We start from the raw sequence: 17,622 nt of genomic DNA on the forward strand, positions 1-17,622 counted from the left end.
TGTGTGGGCCAAGAAAAGTTTGCCTAGAGGGTAAAGGGAGGTTGAATTATCACAACTGCCAAATGGGTGCTCCCAGGGGCAAACGCGTCTTCCTCCACCAAAGCCTAAACCCGGAAGAATTACCTTACCAGCTCAGGATAAACCAAGTCTTGAAGAGCACCAACTACAATTTATGAAAAAGAAAAGCCCATGTCTTTTTTTTTAAAGATTTTATTTACTGATTTTTAGAGAGGGAAGGGAGGGAGACAGAGAGAGAGAGACATCAACGTGCGGTTGCTGGGGGTCATGGCCTGCAACCCAGGTATGTACCCTGATGGGAATTGAACCTGCGATACTGTGGTTCGCAGCCCGTGCTCAATCCACTGAGTTATGCCAGCCAGGGCTGAAAAGCCCATGTCTTTAAAGATATTGGCAAAACAACATGAAATACTTCCATCTCTTATGTTTAAAAAAATTAACGCCAATACTTGACCTGATCAACTAAAGTTGAAAGGAACCAACTCAAAACCCATCAAGTATGTTAAAAGTACAAACATTTTTAGATAAAATATAGTATTATAAAAGTATTTAATATCAGTTGAAGCCATTTGAAATTGCTGGTACCTGACTATTTTCACCTGCAGAAACAGCAACCTCATATGGTACAAACTAATGGATTCACCTTCCCTCAATAGGGTGTCACTTTCAAGAACGCTGCAGTGTGAATATGCAAGTGGAAGAGAACAATATATATGGTGAAAGAGTAACCAAAAGAGCCACAGACATGGAAATTTTATTCCAAAGTTCTTAAATTTTTTTAAAGTTAATTTTGTTCTTTTAATCTCCTTTATTTCAGGAGTTGGCAAACTTTTCCTATGAAGGGCTGGGGAGTACATATGGGGAGGCTCTGCAGACCACATGGTCTCTGTTGCATCTACTGAACTCTGCCATCGTAGCTCTGAAGTAGCAACAGGTGGTATGTAAATTGTTGGGAACCGCCCTGACTGGTATCAGAGGCTGAAACCCCCGCCAAGCTAAAGCTAAGGGAACGCCCTTGGAACCGTGAGCCAGCAAGGAGACAAAAGCTTATCTCCCTGGCAGGAATGCTGCTTCTGCTGCTTTATTCATAACTGAACCCCCAAAAAGCTTGGTCGGTTAGCCAAAGACGGGTAAGATTCCCCACGGGGGGAACGACCTAAGCCAGGCACGATCACTTTGGGAGGCCCCCCAAAAGAAGGACTTGGGGGGCTGCAGCAAAAGGGGGTGATGGACCCTCGCTCCTCAGCTTTGACATAGCCTGAGTTCTCATCGTCCGGAAGAAAATCTCCTTATCTCTTGGTTACCTAGTTCCCTTGCTCCACCTAAGCCTGAAACAATGACAGGGTGGTGCAGCTCGGTACTGAGAAGTGCGGATTTCCCGGGGTGATCAGGCCTAAGAATATGTAAATTACTGTGAAACCTCCTTTGTTTAGAATGCTCTCAGTTGAATGAGAAGGGTCTTAGGAGGAAGTTATTTTGTTCCTCAGTCTTACAGCTCTTTGACCCCAACTCAATAGACTGGCAGAGTTCTTTGTTTTCTATAGTTCCTTACTTCCCCCTAATGAGTACTGTACTTTGCCTGAATTATTATGCAAAATGAGCCTAATAAAAGCAGGTATGGACGGTAAATCAGCATGCTCCCCACTAGGGGGGGTGGCCATTTCGTCCCTACTTCCCCACAGAAACTAGCTTGTCTCTGTGCATGTGTTGTTTTTTCTCGCGTGTGTTTCGGCGAGCCATCCACAGCATTCCGTGGTCACTGCTGGCCGGTGACCCACGCGCAACAGTAAATGAATGGGTGTGGCTGTGTTTCAACAAAACTTTATTTAAATACCAGCATGGTGGCTGTGGGCCGTCATTTACTGATCCTCACCCTAAGTAATTAATCTCCCCAATATATCACCCTTTCTATACTCTATAACCATTTTTGCTATTATACAAATGACTTATATGACTTCTTTTATGGTCCATATTTTAAGTGTTCATCCTGAAGGAAAAATATGATTCAATAGTTTAAAAGTCTATTATGTTCTATTGGCCTTCGGCTTATACGAAACAGCCTGGGAATGTGGCCCACACTGCTGGCTAGCCATCCCCACACTGCCGCGTGTGTCTTGGGACGCCGAGATCCCGGAGACGGTGTGCTGGTGTGCTGTGCGGTTGGAACATGACAATTCTTCACTGCTTTTACCTGCCACTCTCATCTTACTTCCTTCTAAACTCTGTGATGACTCATAATGAGACAAAGTAAGAACTGATGCACGGCAAATTGAGAGGCTGGAGTTAGGTTTGGGCCGCATCACTACAGACGGAGTGAAGCATTTTCCTCTGACCCCAACGAGGGAAACATCTGCCGGAGACAAGGAACTTGTTGGCCTGGTTCCCACACAGAAGCCGAAAGAGCTCAGCATTTGCTTTTGCCAAGAGGGCCTGGAGTGAGGTGCCGAGAAGGGCTATTCAGCAAAAACAAAGCCGACTCTACTAAAATAAATTACGACAGCCAAGCCTGGCAGCCCAGAGTACCCTATGACCTTAAAGCAGAATGGATGGGTTTCCTAAATAAACTGTGGATCTACATTTCTCACCAGATTACAGTTCCTGGAAGGCAGCGATAATAATATTTAGTAATCGTTGCCTGCAGCCACTAGCCCAGTGTCTGCGCTGTATTAGGTGCTCAATAAATGGTGAATGAGTAAATAAGTGGTCAGGACCGCTGTCCCACTAGGTCTGCCATCTTGCCCGGAATCGCAGCCTGTTGCCTGGGCACCAGCACTCTCCAGCTCCTCTAATTCCCTCTTCTAGGACTCTGACCTTGCACCTATATCCTCACCGATGGAGATTTTGGTTGAAACCAGATGGCCCAAGATGGTGCCGCCAGTCTGACTTTAAGGAGTATCACATTCTATGGACTCTGGATGTTATGTCCCATGTCTAATTGAATCCTTTAAGAACCAATGGGCAGGCGGGCTAGTCAATACCATAAATTAGACCACCAGCCATTCCTGTCACAGACGACCACAGTATCTGAATAAATTCTTCAAGTCCCAGTCTCACCGGGCTTAAATTACTTACTAAATGAAGCCCAGGCTGGCATAGCTCAGTAGATTGGGCGTGGGCTGCGAACCAAAGTGTCGCAGGTTCGATTCCCAGTCAGGGCACACACCTGGGTTGCAGGCCATGACCCCCAGCAACCGCACATTGATGTTTCTCTCTCTCTCTCTCTTTCTCCCTCCCTTCCCTCTCTAAAAATAAATAAATAAAATCTTAAATTACTTACTAAATGATCTCGGCCAGCATATACTAGGAGGTTCCAGAATGCTCTAGATAAGACCTTACTAGAGTCTCATTTAAAACATGTATCCGATATGTATAGGATTCAAGGTCATGTTAACTTCTCATTGCTTACCAGAATAATTCCATAGTTAGAATGAAAAGTCCTTTGCTTCAAGATAAAACAAACTTTACCTGAAGACCCCGCAGTGCTGTTTCGTGAGTGTGGGTATCACCTTCAAGGACTGAGTATCGCTCCAGCTTTTCTCGTTCTTGCCCCAGCCACACTTCAAATGCCCCGAGGTCTCGCTGGTACTCTTGGTGCAGGCGAACCAGTTTTTCAGACTTCATTACCACATCCTGTTATTAGCATTTAAGACAATTAAGATGGGAATGCAATACTATGCGCAGTTTCAGTGTACTGTAAAAATTCCCTGTTGGAATTTCAGAAAAACATGCTTATTAAATCACTGGAAAACGGTTTCCTAGAAGAATGAAGATTCAAGGTTTATGCAAAAATACAAAAATAATATCAGGATTAAAAGAAGTTGTAAAGATCATTTTGTTGAATTAACTTCCTCATCTCTGAATTGCTTATGAAGTGTAATGTTGACATGCCAAAAAAGTGAATTAACTTTACTCGTCACAAAAATAGTGTTGCTTATGAAGAAAACTAAAATTCTTATATTATATCTTAAGTGAGGATTTGGGCTCACTGTGGATTCCTTTTTCCATGTACTTTGTCTAATAAAGTAGGATGTGCTCTGAGATGTTACTTTTATTTTATTTGTGAGGCGTAAATGAAGAATGACACTATTGATGGAGAGTGCCTGCTTTAGTAAACTCTCAGTACCAGCCACGCTAAAGCATTCATAAATCTTCCCTGTACATTTCTAGGGATTCTTAGTTGACAAATATTCTATTTCAGTAACGTTCATGTGCTAAAATATTTGAAGGTTTTTCTCTTGGTTTTGCCAGAGGTTTATCTTAAAGTGCTAAGATTTATTTTTCTATCTGCTATATCATTTTCTTCTATCTGCATTCATACATCTGTCATTTCCAGAAATCAGTGAGTCTTTAAGGAAGCGCTGCTCCAAGCATTCCGACTTCAGGGAGTGAGTCTCCAGGGAACACGACGAGACGTACCTTGGCCCTCTCCTGGATGCCTCTGTACCGCTCCTGTAGCTCCTGGAACTCTAACTGCGTGACGTAGTGTTCCGTCATGGCAGCCCCCTTGAGTTCGATGGTTTCCAGCAAGCTGCTGTGACTCAGCACTTCTTCATTTAATAACTAGAGGACATTTAAAAAATAATCAGGGAGTTCCCACCAATACCATTATATCACCCTATCGACGATACTGATAACAGTAAAGTATTTTAACTGTATAGTTGACAAGTGATCTCAGGCTATCTATCTGTGCATAGACCGATGAATGGATCCATCCATCTCTATACGTGTGTGTGCTTTATTGTTGGAATACTACTACCAGTAAAGATTTGGGAACACATCCCCAATACTTATCTGGGTATCTATTCAAAATTCTTCATATGTACCACTGTACTGATATGGGCCTTATGACAAATGCACAAAAGCAGAAACACAAAAGAGTGTGATGACAATAAAGCATTTTTACTTCCTGACGATGAGCAGGCTAAAGCTATTACAAGCTTCCAAATTTTAAATGGCCTGTGTCATAAACCATGGATAATTACGGTTTTCCCGGAAGACAGAATTTTCACTCACATACTAAAATAGCCACAAACTAAAGTCTAGTTTCAGAAGCCATTCGAATTTAAGCTCCAAATCCTTTTCGTCTGTGCAGAGCCCTGTCTCGTCACCCAGGTAACCACATTGCTTGCGCGCCTGCGGCATTGTGAAGGAGCCGGTGGCAGAACAGCCGGCGTCTGCGGTGCAGCCCCCACCTTGGCCTTCCCCAGAGCGGCCGCTTTGTCCCGCAGCTCCGCGTGCTGCCTTTCTGATTCACTCAGGCTGGCCTCCACACCGTCCATCCAGCCGGAGAACTGCCGCACGTCGTCCTGATAGTTCGTCCACTTGGACAGCGCTCCCTCCAGCTGACTGAAAGGCATTTGAAAGGTCAACAGTCTACACGGGGCAGCCTGGTCAGTGCGATCCCGGGGTGGTGTCCACTCTGTCCACTCCACCCATGGGAAGTGTGCACGTGGGCCAGGACGGGGCTGGGCCTGGGGGACCGGGGATGGCCTGGGCGGGTGAAATCTGGGTCCCTGGCAAGCATAGCTTCAGGAAGCCAAGGGCAGTTAAATCCGGGACAACAGGCAGAAAGTGGGACTGGATATATGAGACCTGGCGTCAGGGATCGGGCCCCAGGAGACACTGGGAAAAGCGTTGGGGCACAACCCGGAGAGGTCCACGGAGTGAGGCTTTTATAGAGCCGAGCACGACTCTGGGAGGGGAGGGGCTCAGTACTTAACTCCATCAACGTGAGCAGGACACATTCGGAGGAGAGGGGAGAAGGAATTAATAAAAGAAGGAAGGGAGAAGCGAGCAAGAACAAGTCCACTTTACTACCTTACATGCGATTCAAAATCAGAGAACTACAGTGGAAAAATAGGGTAACATATCCTGAATGGGTCTAATGATTAAAACCTGATTACTTCCCTTACAGACGAATGAAGGACTTCCCTCTCTCAATACGGAGGATATATTCTTAACTCCCTTGATCATTTGCGCCTGATTTTACTGCCACGCTCTGGGTGTTCCACCCAGGCGTACCCGGACCACAGCGCTGCAGCACACGGCCAGCTGTACATCCCCTGGCCGGCTCCCTGCCCTCTCACCCTGCGGGCACGTTCTGGACCCTGTGCCCCCTCAGCTGCATCTATGGAGGGCTATGGAGGGCTTTATCCAGCTACACAGGAGGGCTATGTAGGCAAGAAGCACCAGGGACTGTTGCCCCTGGGGGCAGCCTGCAAAGGCCCTCCTGACTCCTGGGAGCTTCTGCTGCCCTATTCCCCGGCAGGGTAACTCCCAGACACGTGTTCTGCTCTGGCTCCCAGCAATGCCCGGCAGGATTCAGTTCCAGCTGCCCGCATGCCTTCCTCATCTCCATTTCCCATTCCCTGCCATTCCCTGCTGGCGTTTCCCAGGGTGATCTCCCAAGGAAACCACTTGGCTTTAACTGATGTATCTTTACATGATGAAACATTTACCTGTCATTTGACTTTTTAAGCAGTGGAAATAAAAGCTAAACATGTAGTTTTGTATTAAAACAAGGCATAGTTTTGCAAATCACTTATGTGCAAGTCGGTTCTTGCCAGTTTCTTTGGTTCTAATAAGATGCAAAGGGAGGGAGGGAGGGAGCCAGGGGGAGAGACAGACAGAGAGAGAGAGAGAGAGAGAGAGCAAGCGTGCTAGCGAGTGCCTGCCCCAGGGACAGGGTGCTGCCGAGTGACTACATTGATCTGTCAGCACTGGCTCTGCAGCAGTGGGCTTTAGTTTCTCTTACCTTTTGCAACGGATCCCTGCAGACAGAAGGGAAGCCCACATGTCCTTCACACTCTGCAGCTGCTGCTGAAGGGCAGGGACGCCTTCTGGAGAGGTGCTCTGCAGGACAGACTCCCCCCTGGTCACGATCATTTTCATCTGGATCTCTTTTTCCTGTTTCACTGATAACAGGGCCTGTAAAAAGCAAATACAGAAGTCTTGCATCATTGGCATGTTGAACATCTCCGGCTTTAAATATTTCAGAGTTCCCGAAGATTGTAGAATGATATGCAATTGTGTTGAGCCTTAGATCTTTCAAGAGTGGGAGAGTGACCTGCTGGTGAGTGCCATTAGCCAATCACCTGTCACCTGCTGGTCTCCAAGTGGCCTTGGCTTTGCAGGTCTCGACACTTCTCTGCATCATCCCTTCTTTCCACTGAAGCTTTACCTTACTGGTTTTTAATACGAGAAGAATAGAGTGCAGTCGAATTCACGAATTCTCAAGGATCACAGGATGGAGAACTTGATAAGTGGTAAGGACTCTCAAGCCAAACAAAGACATGTAATTTATTGTATATATTAATGTATATATTTCAAGTTCTTCATAAGCACTCATCTTTTTCTACTTAAGAAGGAAGTCTGAATCAAAGTCACAAAACTGGGGCTATTCACTGAAGAGGCAAAGCTTCATCTCTCTCCCTCGTTTTGTTCTGGCCAACCTCTACAGATTCAGCCTCGGCCACTCACCGGCACCAATCTTTGCCGCAGCATGAAGGAGCTGCTGGCAATTTCTCACATGCCATGCTGTTTGTTTATTCTGGCTTTTGCTCATGTGGCAGCCTCCTCAAATATCAGTGTAGGTATCAGACTTCTTGAGAAACCTGCTCTGACGCTTAACCCCATCCCTCCTGCCCGGCTCCACTCTGCGTGTCTCTGGCCATAAGCATCATCCTATCTGCTGCAGTTGCCTCTGAGTTTCATCCTCCAGCACCTGAAAATGAAATCCTCGAGGACAACGATGGTATTTTGTTCATTTCTGGTTTTGAGATAGAATGACAGCTTCCTAGGAGACACGCAGTACATGAATGAGAGACGAACAAATGAAGCATCATCATTAATATGCGGAGGCCTCTAGCATGCCCCCTATACTGGGGACCTGGCCTGCAACCTAGGCATGTGCCCTGACTGGGAATGGAGCCAGTGACCCCTCGCTTCACAGGCCAGCACTCAGTCCACTGAGTCACACCAGTTAGGCTGAAGAATCATTCTTTTGACATTAATGGAATCTAGACTATGTTGGAGTGGGACAATTGGCTAAATAATATAGGCAGGCAAGTCAGTTGAACAGGTTCAAAAAGGTTTTGCCCTCTAAAATGTTTCAATGAAATATATCCTCAGAATAAATGTGTCAGTGATGTGATTTGAAACTAGCCTCTTAAGCAACCATCAAGCAAATAACCTTCTTTGGGCTGCTGTTTCATTTTTGGGAAGCATTTACGTGTGAACCTGTTCCAAATGATCCAGGCTGCTTAGGCTTGCCTGCCCTGAGCAAACAGAGCATTCTGAGACTCCCTGTAGCGAGACGGAGACCGAGCAACACCAGGCAGGTGGACACTGAAGGAACTTTGAGAAAAACAAATTCTGTCCATTAGAGATGTTTTTCTAAAAAGCGGTACCTCCAGCTTGAGCATCCTGCTGTCCAGCACACTTTTGTCGGACGTGGGGTGGCAGTAGGAGTCCAGCATGTGAACGGCGTCTGTCATCCAGTCTTGCAGCTCTTTCACCCCGAGGGAGAACTGGCTGTGCTCGGCCACGATTCTGTCCAGTCTGGACACTTTCTCCTGCGAACGACAGACACGGCTTTCCAGCTGCCCACCCCACAGAGACCTCACCGCCTGCAGCTACCCACACTGGAGAGCTAACCATTTGCTTTAAATAACAGTGACAGGCCCAGGTTCCCGGGCTGCTAAACCTATGAGATGTGTGGACTCTTCCTAAGTAGTAAAAGGGGGAGACTCCCTAGGTCAGAGAGCAGACAAAGTATAATTTACGAATACAATTTACAGTCCCTCAACTTCATTGCTATTCTTCTTTATGACTATGGTGACATTGTTTTTTCAGAATCAGTAAATATTTTTCCTAATACATTGCCTGGGAGATCACTCAAAGTAGTTTCTAGCTTTCACATAATCATATTTGGCTCAACGGATACCGCATGACTTACATTGTTAGCGAGAGATTTCATAATGTCACTAACATTTAAAAGCTGGGACCATAGATACGATTTTGTTTATTAATTATAAGTCACATCCAAACTAGTGACATTTATGAGTATGATTTTACAGCTCTTAAAGCACCCATACATCTGTTGATAGTTGGTATCTAAATATATACAAAGGAATAAAAAGATGCCCTTCAATTAATTTATTTTATTTCATTTAATCTTCATTGTATTTTTTCCATTGCAATGTGGTACCTTTATAGCCCCTGCCCCCAGCGATCACCAGAAAGACAAGTACCATATGATCTCACTCATATGTGGAATCTAATGAACAGACTGAACTAACAAGGAAGATGGGGACAGACTCACAGATGGAGAGCAGGCTGACAGCTAGTGAAGGGGGGAAGTCAGGGGGAAGAGAGACTGAGCAAAATGAAAAAAGGACTATGGACATGCCCTCAATTAATTTTAATTTTAGATATGAGCCAGATTTTCTAAAGACAAAAAAAGTAACTTATTTCATGTCTATTAGTTCTTTTCTTTCTTTTTATTTTTTGCTTCATCCCTTCATCTTTTTACTCAGCCCCACAACCCCCCTCCCCTCTGACAGCTGTCAGTCTGTTCTCTGTCTATGAGTCTGTTTCTATTTTGTTAGTTTATTTTGATCATTAGGTCCCAAATATGAGTGACTATCGTATGGTGCTTGTCTTTTCTGACTGGCTTATTTCACTTAGCATAATGCTTAATAGGAAAAGCATCTGTGTAAACATAGACTGTTTACTCCAAGTCGATACTAGTGTGATTGTGCCCACGGTGTCTTATTGAGGATCCAAATTAATAGAACCACAAGGGTGTCCACACTAAAATAGAAGGGATGCCAAATGAAAGAAGACTAAATTACAGGAGGACCCCTACATTCTAAGACCTGAATGCAAAAGACAAATACAGGGAACAAATGTCACAAGCCCCATAAAGCTTAAAGTGGGCTTGCCCCACACCATCTGTGTCACATCCGCCGAGTGCTCTAACTGAGACCTAGTGGGATCCCATTTACTTTTTTCTAAGCTGTTAGAAAAGAAATTTAATCGGCGAAACAAATCATTGTCAGTTTTGAGCTCTGCTCTGTGGATTGAACTAAAAATCTCACTCAACACACCCTTGGCCCCTTGACCCCTTCCTATGGAAGGCGTATAAAGAATTTAGACAAATGTTAAAAATGATCCCAAGCTCATTCTGTTTAGTCCACTAAAATTTAAACTGCTTTGAGTGCATGTTTTTCTAATGTAATTTAATCTGAGATTCCTTAGGACCCCGAACTGAGTTTTGCCTTATGTTTATGCATTTAGTTTTCAAAACAAAAGCTCTGAAGAACATGCCAAGTCAGTATAAAAGGGAATGTTTTGTGCAATCACAGAGATGGGAAGTCCCTTCCGTCTCTGCACCCTCCCTCGTTCTGTTTGGACAACCACACCGAGATGACGAAACACGAGTAACAGATTTTTAGGTTGCAAGGCTGGGAAGAGACCAGCAGGCCTTACTCTCCCGACCGACCGGGGCCTATCGGGCTGATGCCCTGCCCAGCCCCACTGGGACTCCGGCTTCGTGACATCAGTACCACACTCACACACAGCACATGGCGGGCGTTACCTTTGTTAGATTGCTTAGCGCTAGATACTGAGCAGACAGCTGCGACACTCTGTGCACAAAGCTCCTGCTGGCAGCTTGTCCTTCCCACAGCTGCTGAGCTTTCTCTTTTAGCCTGTGGAGCTGAGGCTGGTAGCAGTTTATTTCCTCAAGGACAGACTGAAAAGCACAAGCAAGTCACTATTAAGAAGCTGGGGAAAAGCACATCGCCAACGAAGGTCCGGCCCGAAGGACATGGAAATCAACGCCGGTGAGCCACGGGTGTGCCCTGAGACGCTATTACTTCCAAGCTACGCACAGTATGGACTGTAGGACACACAAAAATAAATTGACCTCAAAGGAAAGCCAGAAAACATAAAATCCATCGGAAATTGGGAGAGGGTACACTGTATCTCAAGACAGCATCATCTAATTCCAGGGTGCTCATTGGGCACCTGGACACACGGCGTGCACGGGATGGGGATGAAGGTGGGGCCGTGTGGGCCCAGAGTCTGGTCACCTGCAGCTTCTGCTGTTCTCTCCTCTTTGCTGGCAGGTCGTACAGGCGGGTGCTGCTCTCACGCACTGCCTTCTCCGTTTTGCTCAGCCAGTCCTGGACAGGCTCAGCACTCACTTCGAAGTCCTTCATCTGGATCTTGAGATTCTACGAGGTTTCACAGAACAGTGGGCACAGAAATACATTTCAATAGCAAGTGCAAACTCTTTCACTTGGCATTCAGTCTGGCCCTACTGACCCCCTCCCCTTTCCTTGCCCTGTTCCCAATACCTGGGGCTTTCCCTCCTCTCCCTTAGCACCTGTATAATTTTTTTAAGATCCTCTAAGAAATTTTTATGGACCTACTTTTTTCTTCAATTGTTGTTCAGTTATAGTTGTCCCCATTTTTCTCCCTGTTGCTCTTCCCCTGCATCGTCCAACTGGACCTACATTTTTTTAAAAATGAACTTTTCCGTAATTATCCAGCCCGCATCAGACTTGGCACCCACCTCTGTCACATTTGTTCCTGACAGTCATGCCTGCCACAGTCACCTCCCAGGGAGATGGAGAGCCACGGGGATACTTTAGAAAATTAAAGGTGTTGCACAAAGTAAGATGCCAAGAAAGCTTCTAGAGTATCTACTCAAGTTTAAGCTTCATGAGGTCAGGCATTTGGTTCTGTTTTATTATTCTCTGCTGTGTCCCCAGAGCCTAGCATGGTCCTTGGCAAATGGAAGGTGCTCAGAAAATATCCACTGAATAACCAAATAAATTAATGAATTCAAGGCGTTTCCATCTCCTTGCTGTTGGAGTCTCGTGGGGCCACCTAAGTGCAAACTAAGGACCATGATCGGGAATTTAATTCTGCAGAACTGAGGAGCAGAGCCACAGGGGGGTAGTCAGAAATATGACACAGAAAGTTGGGTTCTTCGTCTAAGGGGTGAAGTCACAGTGTCTGAGTGAGGGGCCTGGGAAACAGGATGAAGGCAGCTTGATATGAAGTCAAGCAACTCCCTGCGTTCCTCCCATATACATCCCCTATATACTTCCATATACAAGGGTGTACAGGCCTCCCGTTAAATGCTCATTCTGTGTGCTTTTCCCGGTATTCCTCCCAGGACTTCAGTGACCACCCACAAACTCCTACACTTATAAAATGTATTGATACAACACTTTAAGTCAGAGTGCCTGGCTTTGAACCTTGCCTCCATTGCTTACTAGCTGTGAGAACTTGGCAGGTTATTTAACCACCTTTTGCCTAATTTCCTCTTCCACAAAATAGAAATGAGAGCTCCCACCTCAGAGAGTGGTTATGAGGATTAAACGCGTTAATATGTGTGAAGTGTCTACAACAGGCCCAGCACTGTAACTGTTCAACATCACTGTTACACAGCTGTACCCCTCTTTTGAGCTTTGCACTCACTTTAACTGCCCCTTCCCTGGCCATTACCCCATGCATGTCTTGCAAATACATGGAATTGAACATATATTAAGTTGAATTAATTTCTGCTATCCCTTCCACTACATTCGTGCCTCAGTTAGTGACATCACCATTCATGCCGTCTTCCAAACTATGAACTAAGGACTCAAACTTAACTTCTTCTCTTCCTTGTGCCTTTATCAAATTAGTTACCAAACTCTGTTGTGTTTTGCCTTAAAAGTAAGTCTTTATCTAGTACTGTTTCCTTGGTTCGGGCCTTCATTTCTCTCATCTGGGCCATTATGAAAGCTACTTACTGTTTCCCATGATGGTCTCCACTGTAGTCAGAAAGTTGGCATGTTTATCTCCAGCTTACAGACCTATATGTTCCTCACTTAACCTTTTACAGCCAGAATTTTGAGATAGAATTATGCCCTAGTCTCCTAAAGCATCCTTTATATGCAATGAATTAACCTCTCCCTTACGCATCTAGAATGGTACATGTTATGTTCCGTCCTTGGGAAAACTGAGGAAATAAATGCTCTCCTGGGGTTCAGATAAGGAACCCCAGTTGCAAGGTCAATTTGCTTAGTATACACAGCATTTCACTCTTTGGCTCTAATCTCCACCACCAGTCTTTCTTTGCCACTCTTCCCCCCAAACTCCATGTGGATGTCAAACTTCTCAAAGTCCTGTTCATAGGGGGCACTCCTAACTCCCTGCACCTGCCCATTCAAGTCCTTCTACTTGAAACACACATCAGCCTTGGAAAAGTTAAAGAATGTTTAGCCTTTAGGGTTCAGTTAAAATGTCACTTCTCTGAAAACCTTCCTCAACTACCCTTCTTGGAGTGACTGTCGTATGCTGAACATACCTGTATTATTGTAATCATCTCTTTATATACTGTTTTTTTTTCTCTAGAAAGTGAGTTGTCTGAGAACAGGAGAAATAAATAAACCTCTTGTATTCCTGACATAGTGCCTGGAACATAATAGGCAATATTATGTGTGTTTTACTAATAGGAAGGAAGGAAGGAAGGAAGGAAGGGAGGGAGGGAGGGAGACATGGAAGGTAGGAAGGAAGAGTATTCCTGACCTATTCATTTACTCTACCCCTGGACATCTCTTGAATTAGATAATCTCACTGTAATTGCTGGATATACTACCCTCAGTAGCAGATACTTCAGAGCCCAGACCACATGGCATTAACAGTCCCTGCAGATGTAAGAGCAAATTTCTAGGCACTGCACAAATAATTGTCACTCCCTATTAAACGGAGGCTGCCTGTCATGAAAGAATAGCCAGCACACAGAGGAGAACACGGTGGTCTTGGGTTAGGAAAGAACTGGGGAAATACACATTTTCTTTTTCTAGTATTCATTCTCTATTATTATTTTTCCCATAGTTATAATCAAATTAAGTATCTATTTTGCCAGGAAGAGTTGTTTTAAAAGAAAAAACTATTCTCTGTGTCTCTAAATTTTCCTCCAACAGAAGAGTTAGTACACAGAACAGATGGTCTCATGAGGAAAAAAAAATTACATTGTGGCAGTAATTATGTTATGGTTAAAATAAATTCAACTTATGTTGTGTCTAGATAAAATGAAATTGTATAAACATTGTCTGTTTGCACACTTAACTCCTAAAATGTACTACTTGATATTTGCATTATTTAAAATATGCCTTCTCATCCATAGCATTTTGTAGCCTTACAGAGATACTTCGGCTCATTCTCCCAGAACAACTTCCAAAATTAAGGGATTTCAAGTGAAAGATTAAGTGACACGCTTAAAATAAAAGCCAGCTGTTTCTTATGGTCTGTGATAAGAGCCCCTATTATCCAAGCTACGTAATTCCTAGTGAGGCTCACACTTTGGACATCGAGCTGTTTCTGGGCATTATCTAGCTATCCATTTATCTTTAGAGAGGGATGACCCAATCGTTGACAAGGGCACTCGGGTATATTGGGAGTGTGGCTTAACGAATGCCACCATCACCAACAAACCCAGCAGAATATGTCCACGTAGTTGGTTACATTATACCTCCAGGGCAGATTCCTTTTGGTGAAGATTTGAATGAAACTTTTTCCAATCTTCTTTTGAATTTGCCATTTTGGCCTGGATACCATTGGCTTTCTCTTTGGTCAACAGAGCAGTCAGAAGTTCCCCTTTGGAGAGCATCACGTTTAGCTTGTGCTGGCCGTTTTCACTCTCCGACGAAAACTCCTGCAAGGAAAAACGTGAGACTGGGCACCATAACGTCCTCTCTGCTTTGAAATGCATGGATTTTTCTACCTCTTTCTCAGTAAAATCACAGAGAAGGAATAAGCAGTTTTTATCATACATATTAAGTGACTAAGGCTCTACTACCATATCTGATGTCGTTACTACAAAAATTAAATGAAAAAATCTGCGTAGAGCGCTCAGGTATGGTGCTTGTCACGCATTCCCCGTTAGTGTATATAAAATAGCGTACATTTATATAAATGGACTCATTTCTCATCATGTCCACAGTCGACTGTTTTAAGCAGGGATTTAATCCTGAAAGTTGAGTTTCTTAAGCAAAATTTTAATACGTGTCTAAAATGATCTAGAGGCACCTTTTTCATTCACTTAAGCGCCATCATTAGAATTAATAACACTTGTACCTGTATTTTCTGAAGACTTGTTGAAACTTCATTCATATTTTGAGGTATATCAAAACACTTGGCGGTGGTGATTTTCGCATTAACCAGCCACTGCTGGAAATCCTTGAAGGCTCTTCGGAATCTTTGCTGTAAAATCTGTTCTTTGTTCTGACAGCCCTTGGATGCTTGCAGACAAAGACTGAATCCATGGTTGGAAGCGTTTCATGGGAGGGAAGAAACAATAAAGGAGACTAAAATAATGTTTGATAGAATCAATGATTCTTAGAGTATGTGTTCATGTCATTTAGTGGTGTATTTAATGATGAATTTATATTAATATTGAAATCAGACCTTAACATAGGCAAACCTCTGGCTTCTTATTTGTATGAAAATATTTTGAATACCAATTCAGTTCGTGCTCACCAGTTATATTCTTTAATCAAGGCAGAAACTTTTCCACTGTATGTACTCAGGTCTCTGGAAAATCGACAAAGTTCATTCAGCTGAGACTTGAGCTCCTCTGTCTTAGGCTCTGCTTTGTGTAGAGCGTCCAGTATCTCCTATTAGGAAATAACAAGACGGAGGGGTAAGCATGTGAATTAGGTAGTTTCCACATCTTCATACTATAAATGCATAAACCATATTTAAACTTATTGGTGAAGGAAGAGCCAACGTAGATTCAGGAAGGAAATGAGGCCTTATGTCAGGATTCCTCTCTGGCAAATAACACCACATGGCTAATTCGCATCCTCTTCTAGGCCTGGATGGGCAGGCACTTTAGCGTGCAATGTTGTCAAAAAAGTCACGTGATCAAGTGGTCAAGTAACTTAAAGTAGGGTGAGAAAAAGAAGAGAAAGTAGCCTAAGTCGTTTAAAAACAGTCTGATTAGACCATCGGAAAATATATATATTGTTTAAAATGAAAGAGAAATCATTTCAAAGGAAAGCACCACTTATTTTTGGTACTTATATTGCGGCCATTGACTTTTTGTAGTATGTAAAATTAACTTTCACATTAAAAAATTCTTATAATCCATAGGTTTGATTTAAATAGTAATTCATTTATTTCATACTTTCATTCATATAGAAGCATGAATGAAATATTTTCTAAGTGGCTGCCATGTGCCAATCATTTTGCTGAATTCTGGGATCCCCTGCCCCAACATGACTAAAGGTATGAGGCACGTGAATAATCACAGTTCTGTGAATATCTAATCCAAAATAAAGTCTTGGTGCTTGACAAATGCATCTCTGAAATGAAGGCCATGGTCCACAGAGTTACACAAACGATTGTCACACAAAGAGCAAATGACACCCTGGGTGTCAAACACACAATTTCTAGCTCATTAATGAGTGTCTTATAAGAAAAATTAGCAAGTCAACGACTTTCAAGTATTTAAATGGGAGTGTGTGGATAATGGTGTTGCTAAGGTGAGTAATAAGAAGAATAACTAAAGAGGAGGGACAAAAAGATGAGTAACTACTCAGAGAGCTGTTGCCGTTACTATTTTTATTCTCAGAGATATTTATCGTGAGACGGCCTAGATTTGTAGGAAAACCACACCTCGAGACAAACCAGGCCTGTGTTTCACTCCTCATCCCAGTCAATGGCACCACTGTCCACCTTATCGACATCAGGAAAGCGGGCATCGCCCGGCCTCGCCCGTTTCCCTTCTCACTCCATGCACGAGCTAATGGTGTCCGATCTGGTCTGCACCGTGGAGAGCTCTTTCAGTCAGCTACCTTGGCTTCTTGACTCTCACAGCCTCCATTGACACGTTTGCCATTTCTTTCCAGAATGGCACAATAGCCTCTTCATTTGAAGCCTGTTATCTGGTTTTCTGTCCTGTGCTTTCTCGTTCCTCAGTAATTGTGTGCCACCATGCCGTTCCTCCATCTCACAGATCCGGCCAGTGGGTAACTGTCCCTCTAGACTCAGCTCAAGTAATGCCTCCCCTAAGGATGCCTTGCCCTCCTTCTCACCTCCTAGGGGCTCTCGCTGAGAACGCACAGCCACCTCTTGGCACTCACTGCTGCTGCGTTCCCACTGGTTCTGAGTGTGTTGGCCTTTCCACCTGGACCGTGGCTCCGAGAGGAGAGATGGTGTTTTCTTAGCGGTAAACTTCTTTATTTAGCTGAGTGCCAGGCTAGAGACCTCTAAAATATTTTTATTCACAGGATTCATAAATCATACTTAGGAAGTTTCTCTCGGAAACTCCAGCTGCTAAACTAGTAACTGCTTTTTTACCTCAGATTGAATCTTTTATTCAAGGAGGAGCATTATGAGAACCAAAGCAACTTACCAAAGAAGTAGGTGAAAAACCTCAGAGACTCAAATGAGTCACTTGTCTATTAGGTGCTGTCAAAAGTGAAAAGTTTTGACCAAAATTTTATACTAATTTTTTTTCTAAGTTCCCCATAAATTAAAGGATATTATTGGAATCTTCCCTACACAAATATCAGGTTCTATACTTCTGTGTCAGTTAAG

At 43.8% G+C, this 17,622-nt stretch overlaps 1 protein-coding gene across 10 annotated transcripts in view; it reads right to left on the reverse strand.

The window, feature by feature from the left end:
- Positions 1-17,622, reverse strand: part of SYNE1 (spectrin repeat containing nuclear envelope protein 1) — a 410,287-nt gene that overhangs the window by 193,222 nt on the left and 199,443 nt on the right. For 9 of the 10 annotated variants that reach the window (XM_045842725.1, XM_045842724.1, XM_045842726.1 and 6 more), the window contains 10 exons: positions 15,559-15,695; positions 15,157-15,334; positions 14,552-14,734; positions 11,115-11,258; positions 10,619-10,774; positions 8,427-8,591; positions 6,773-6,945; positions 5,211-5,364; positions 4,435-4,578; positions 3,484-3,648 (listed from right to left, as the gene is read on the reverse strand). In XM_045842725.1, coding sequence (XP_045698681.1) covers positions 3,484-3,648; positions 4,435-4,578; positions 5,211-5,364; positions 6,773-6,945; positions 8,427-8,591; positions 10,619-10,774; positions 11,115-11,258; positions 14,552-14,734; positions 15,157-15,334; positions 15,559-15,695 — 1,599 coding nt within the window. The remainder of the gene's footprint in view (positions 1-3,483; positions 3,649-4,434; positions 4,579-5,210; positions 5,365-6,772; positions 6,946-8,426; positions 8,592-10,618; positions 10,775-11,114; positions 11,259-14,551; positions 14,735-15,156; positions 15,335-15,558; positions 15,696-17,622) is intronic. The other variant, XM_045842730.1, reaches the window with a different exon arrangement.

The sequence above is a fragment of the Phyllostomus hastatus genome, unplaced genomic scaffold (genome assembly GCF_019186645.2).
Source record: "Phyllostomus hastatus isolate PE091 unplaced genomic scaffold, TTU_PhHast_1.1 phas_contig_40, whole genome shotgun sequence".
NCBI lineage: Eukaryota > Metazoa > Chordata > Mammalia > Chiroptera > Phyllostomidae > Phyllostomus > Phyllostomus hastatus.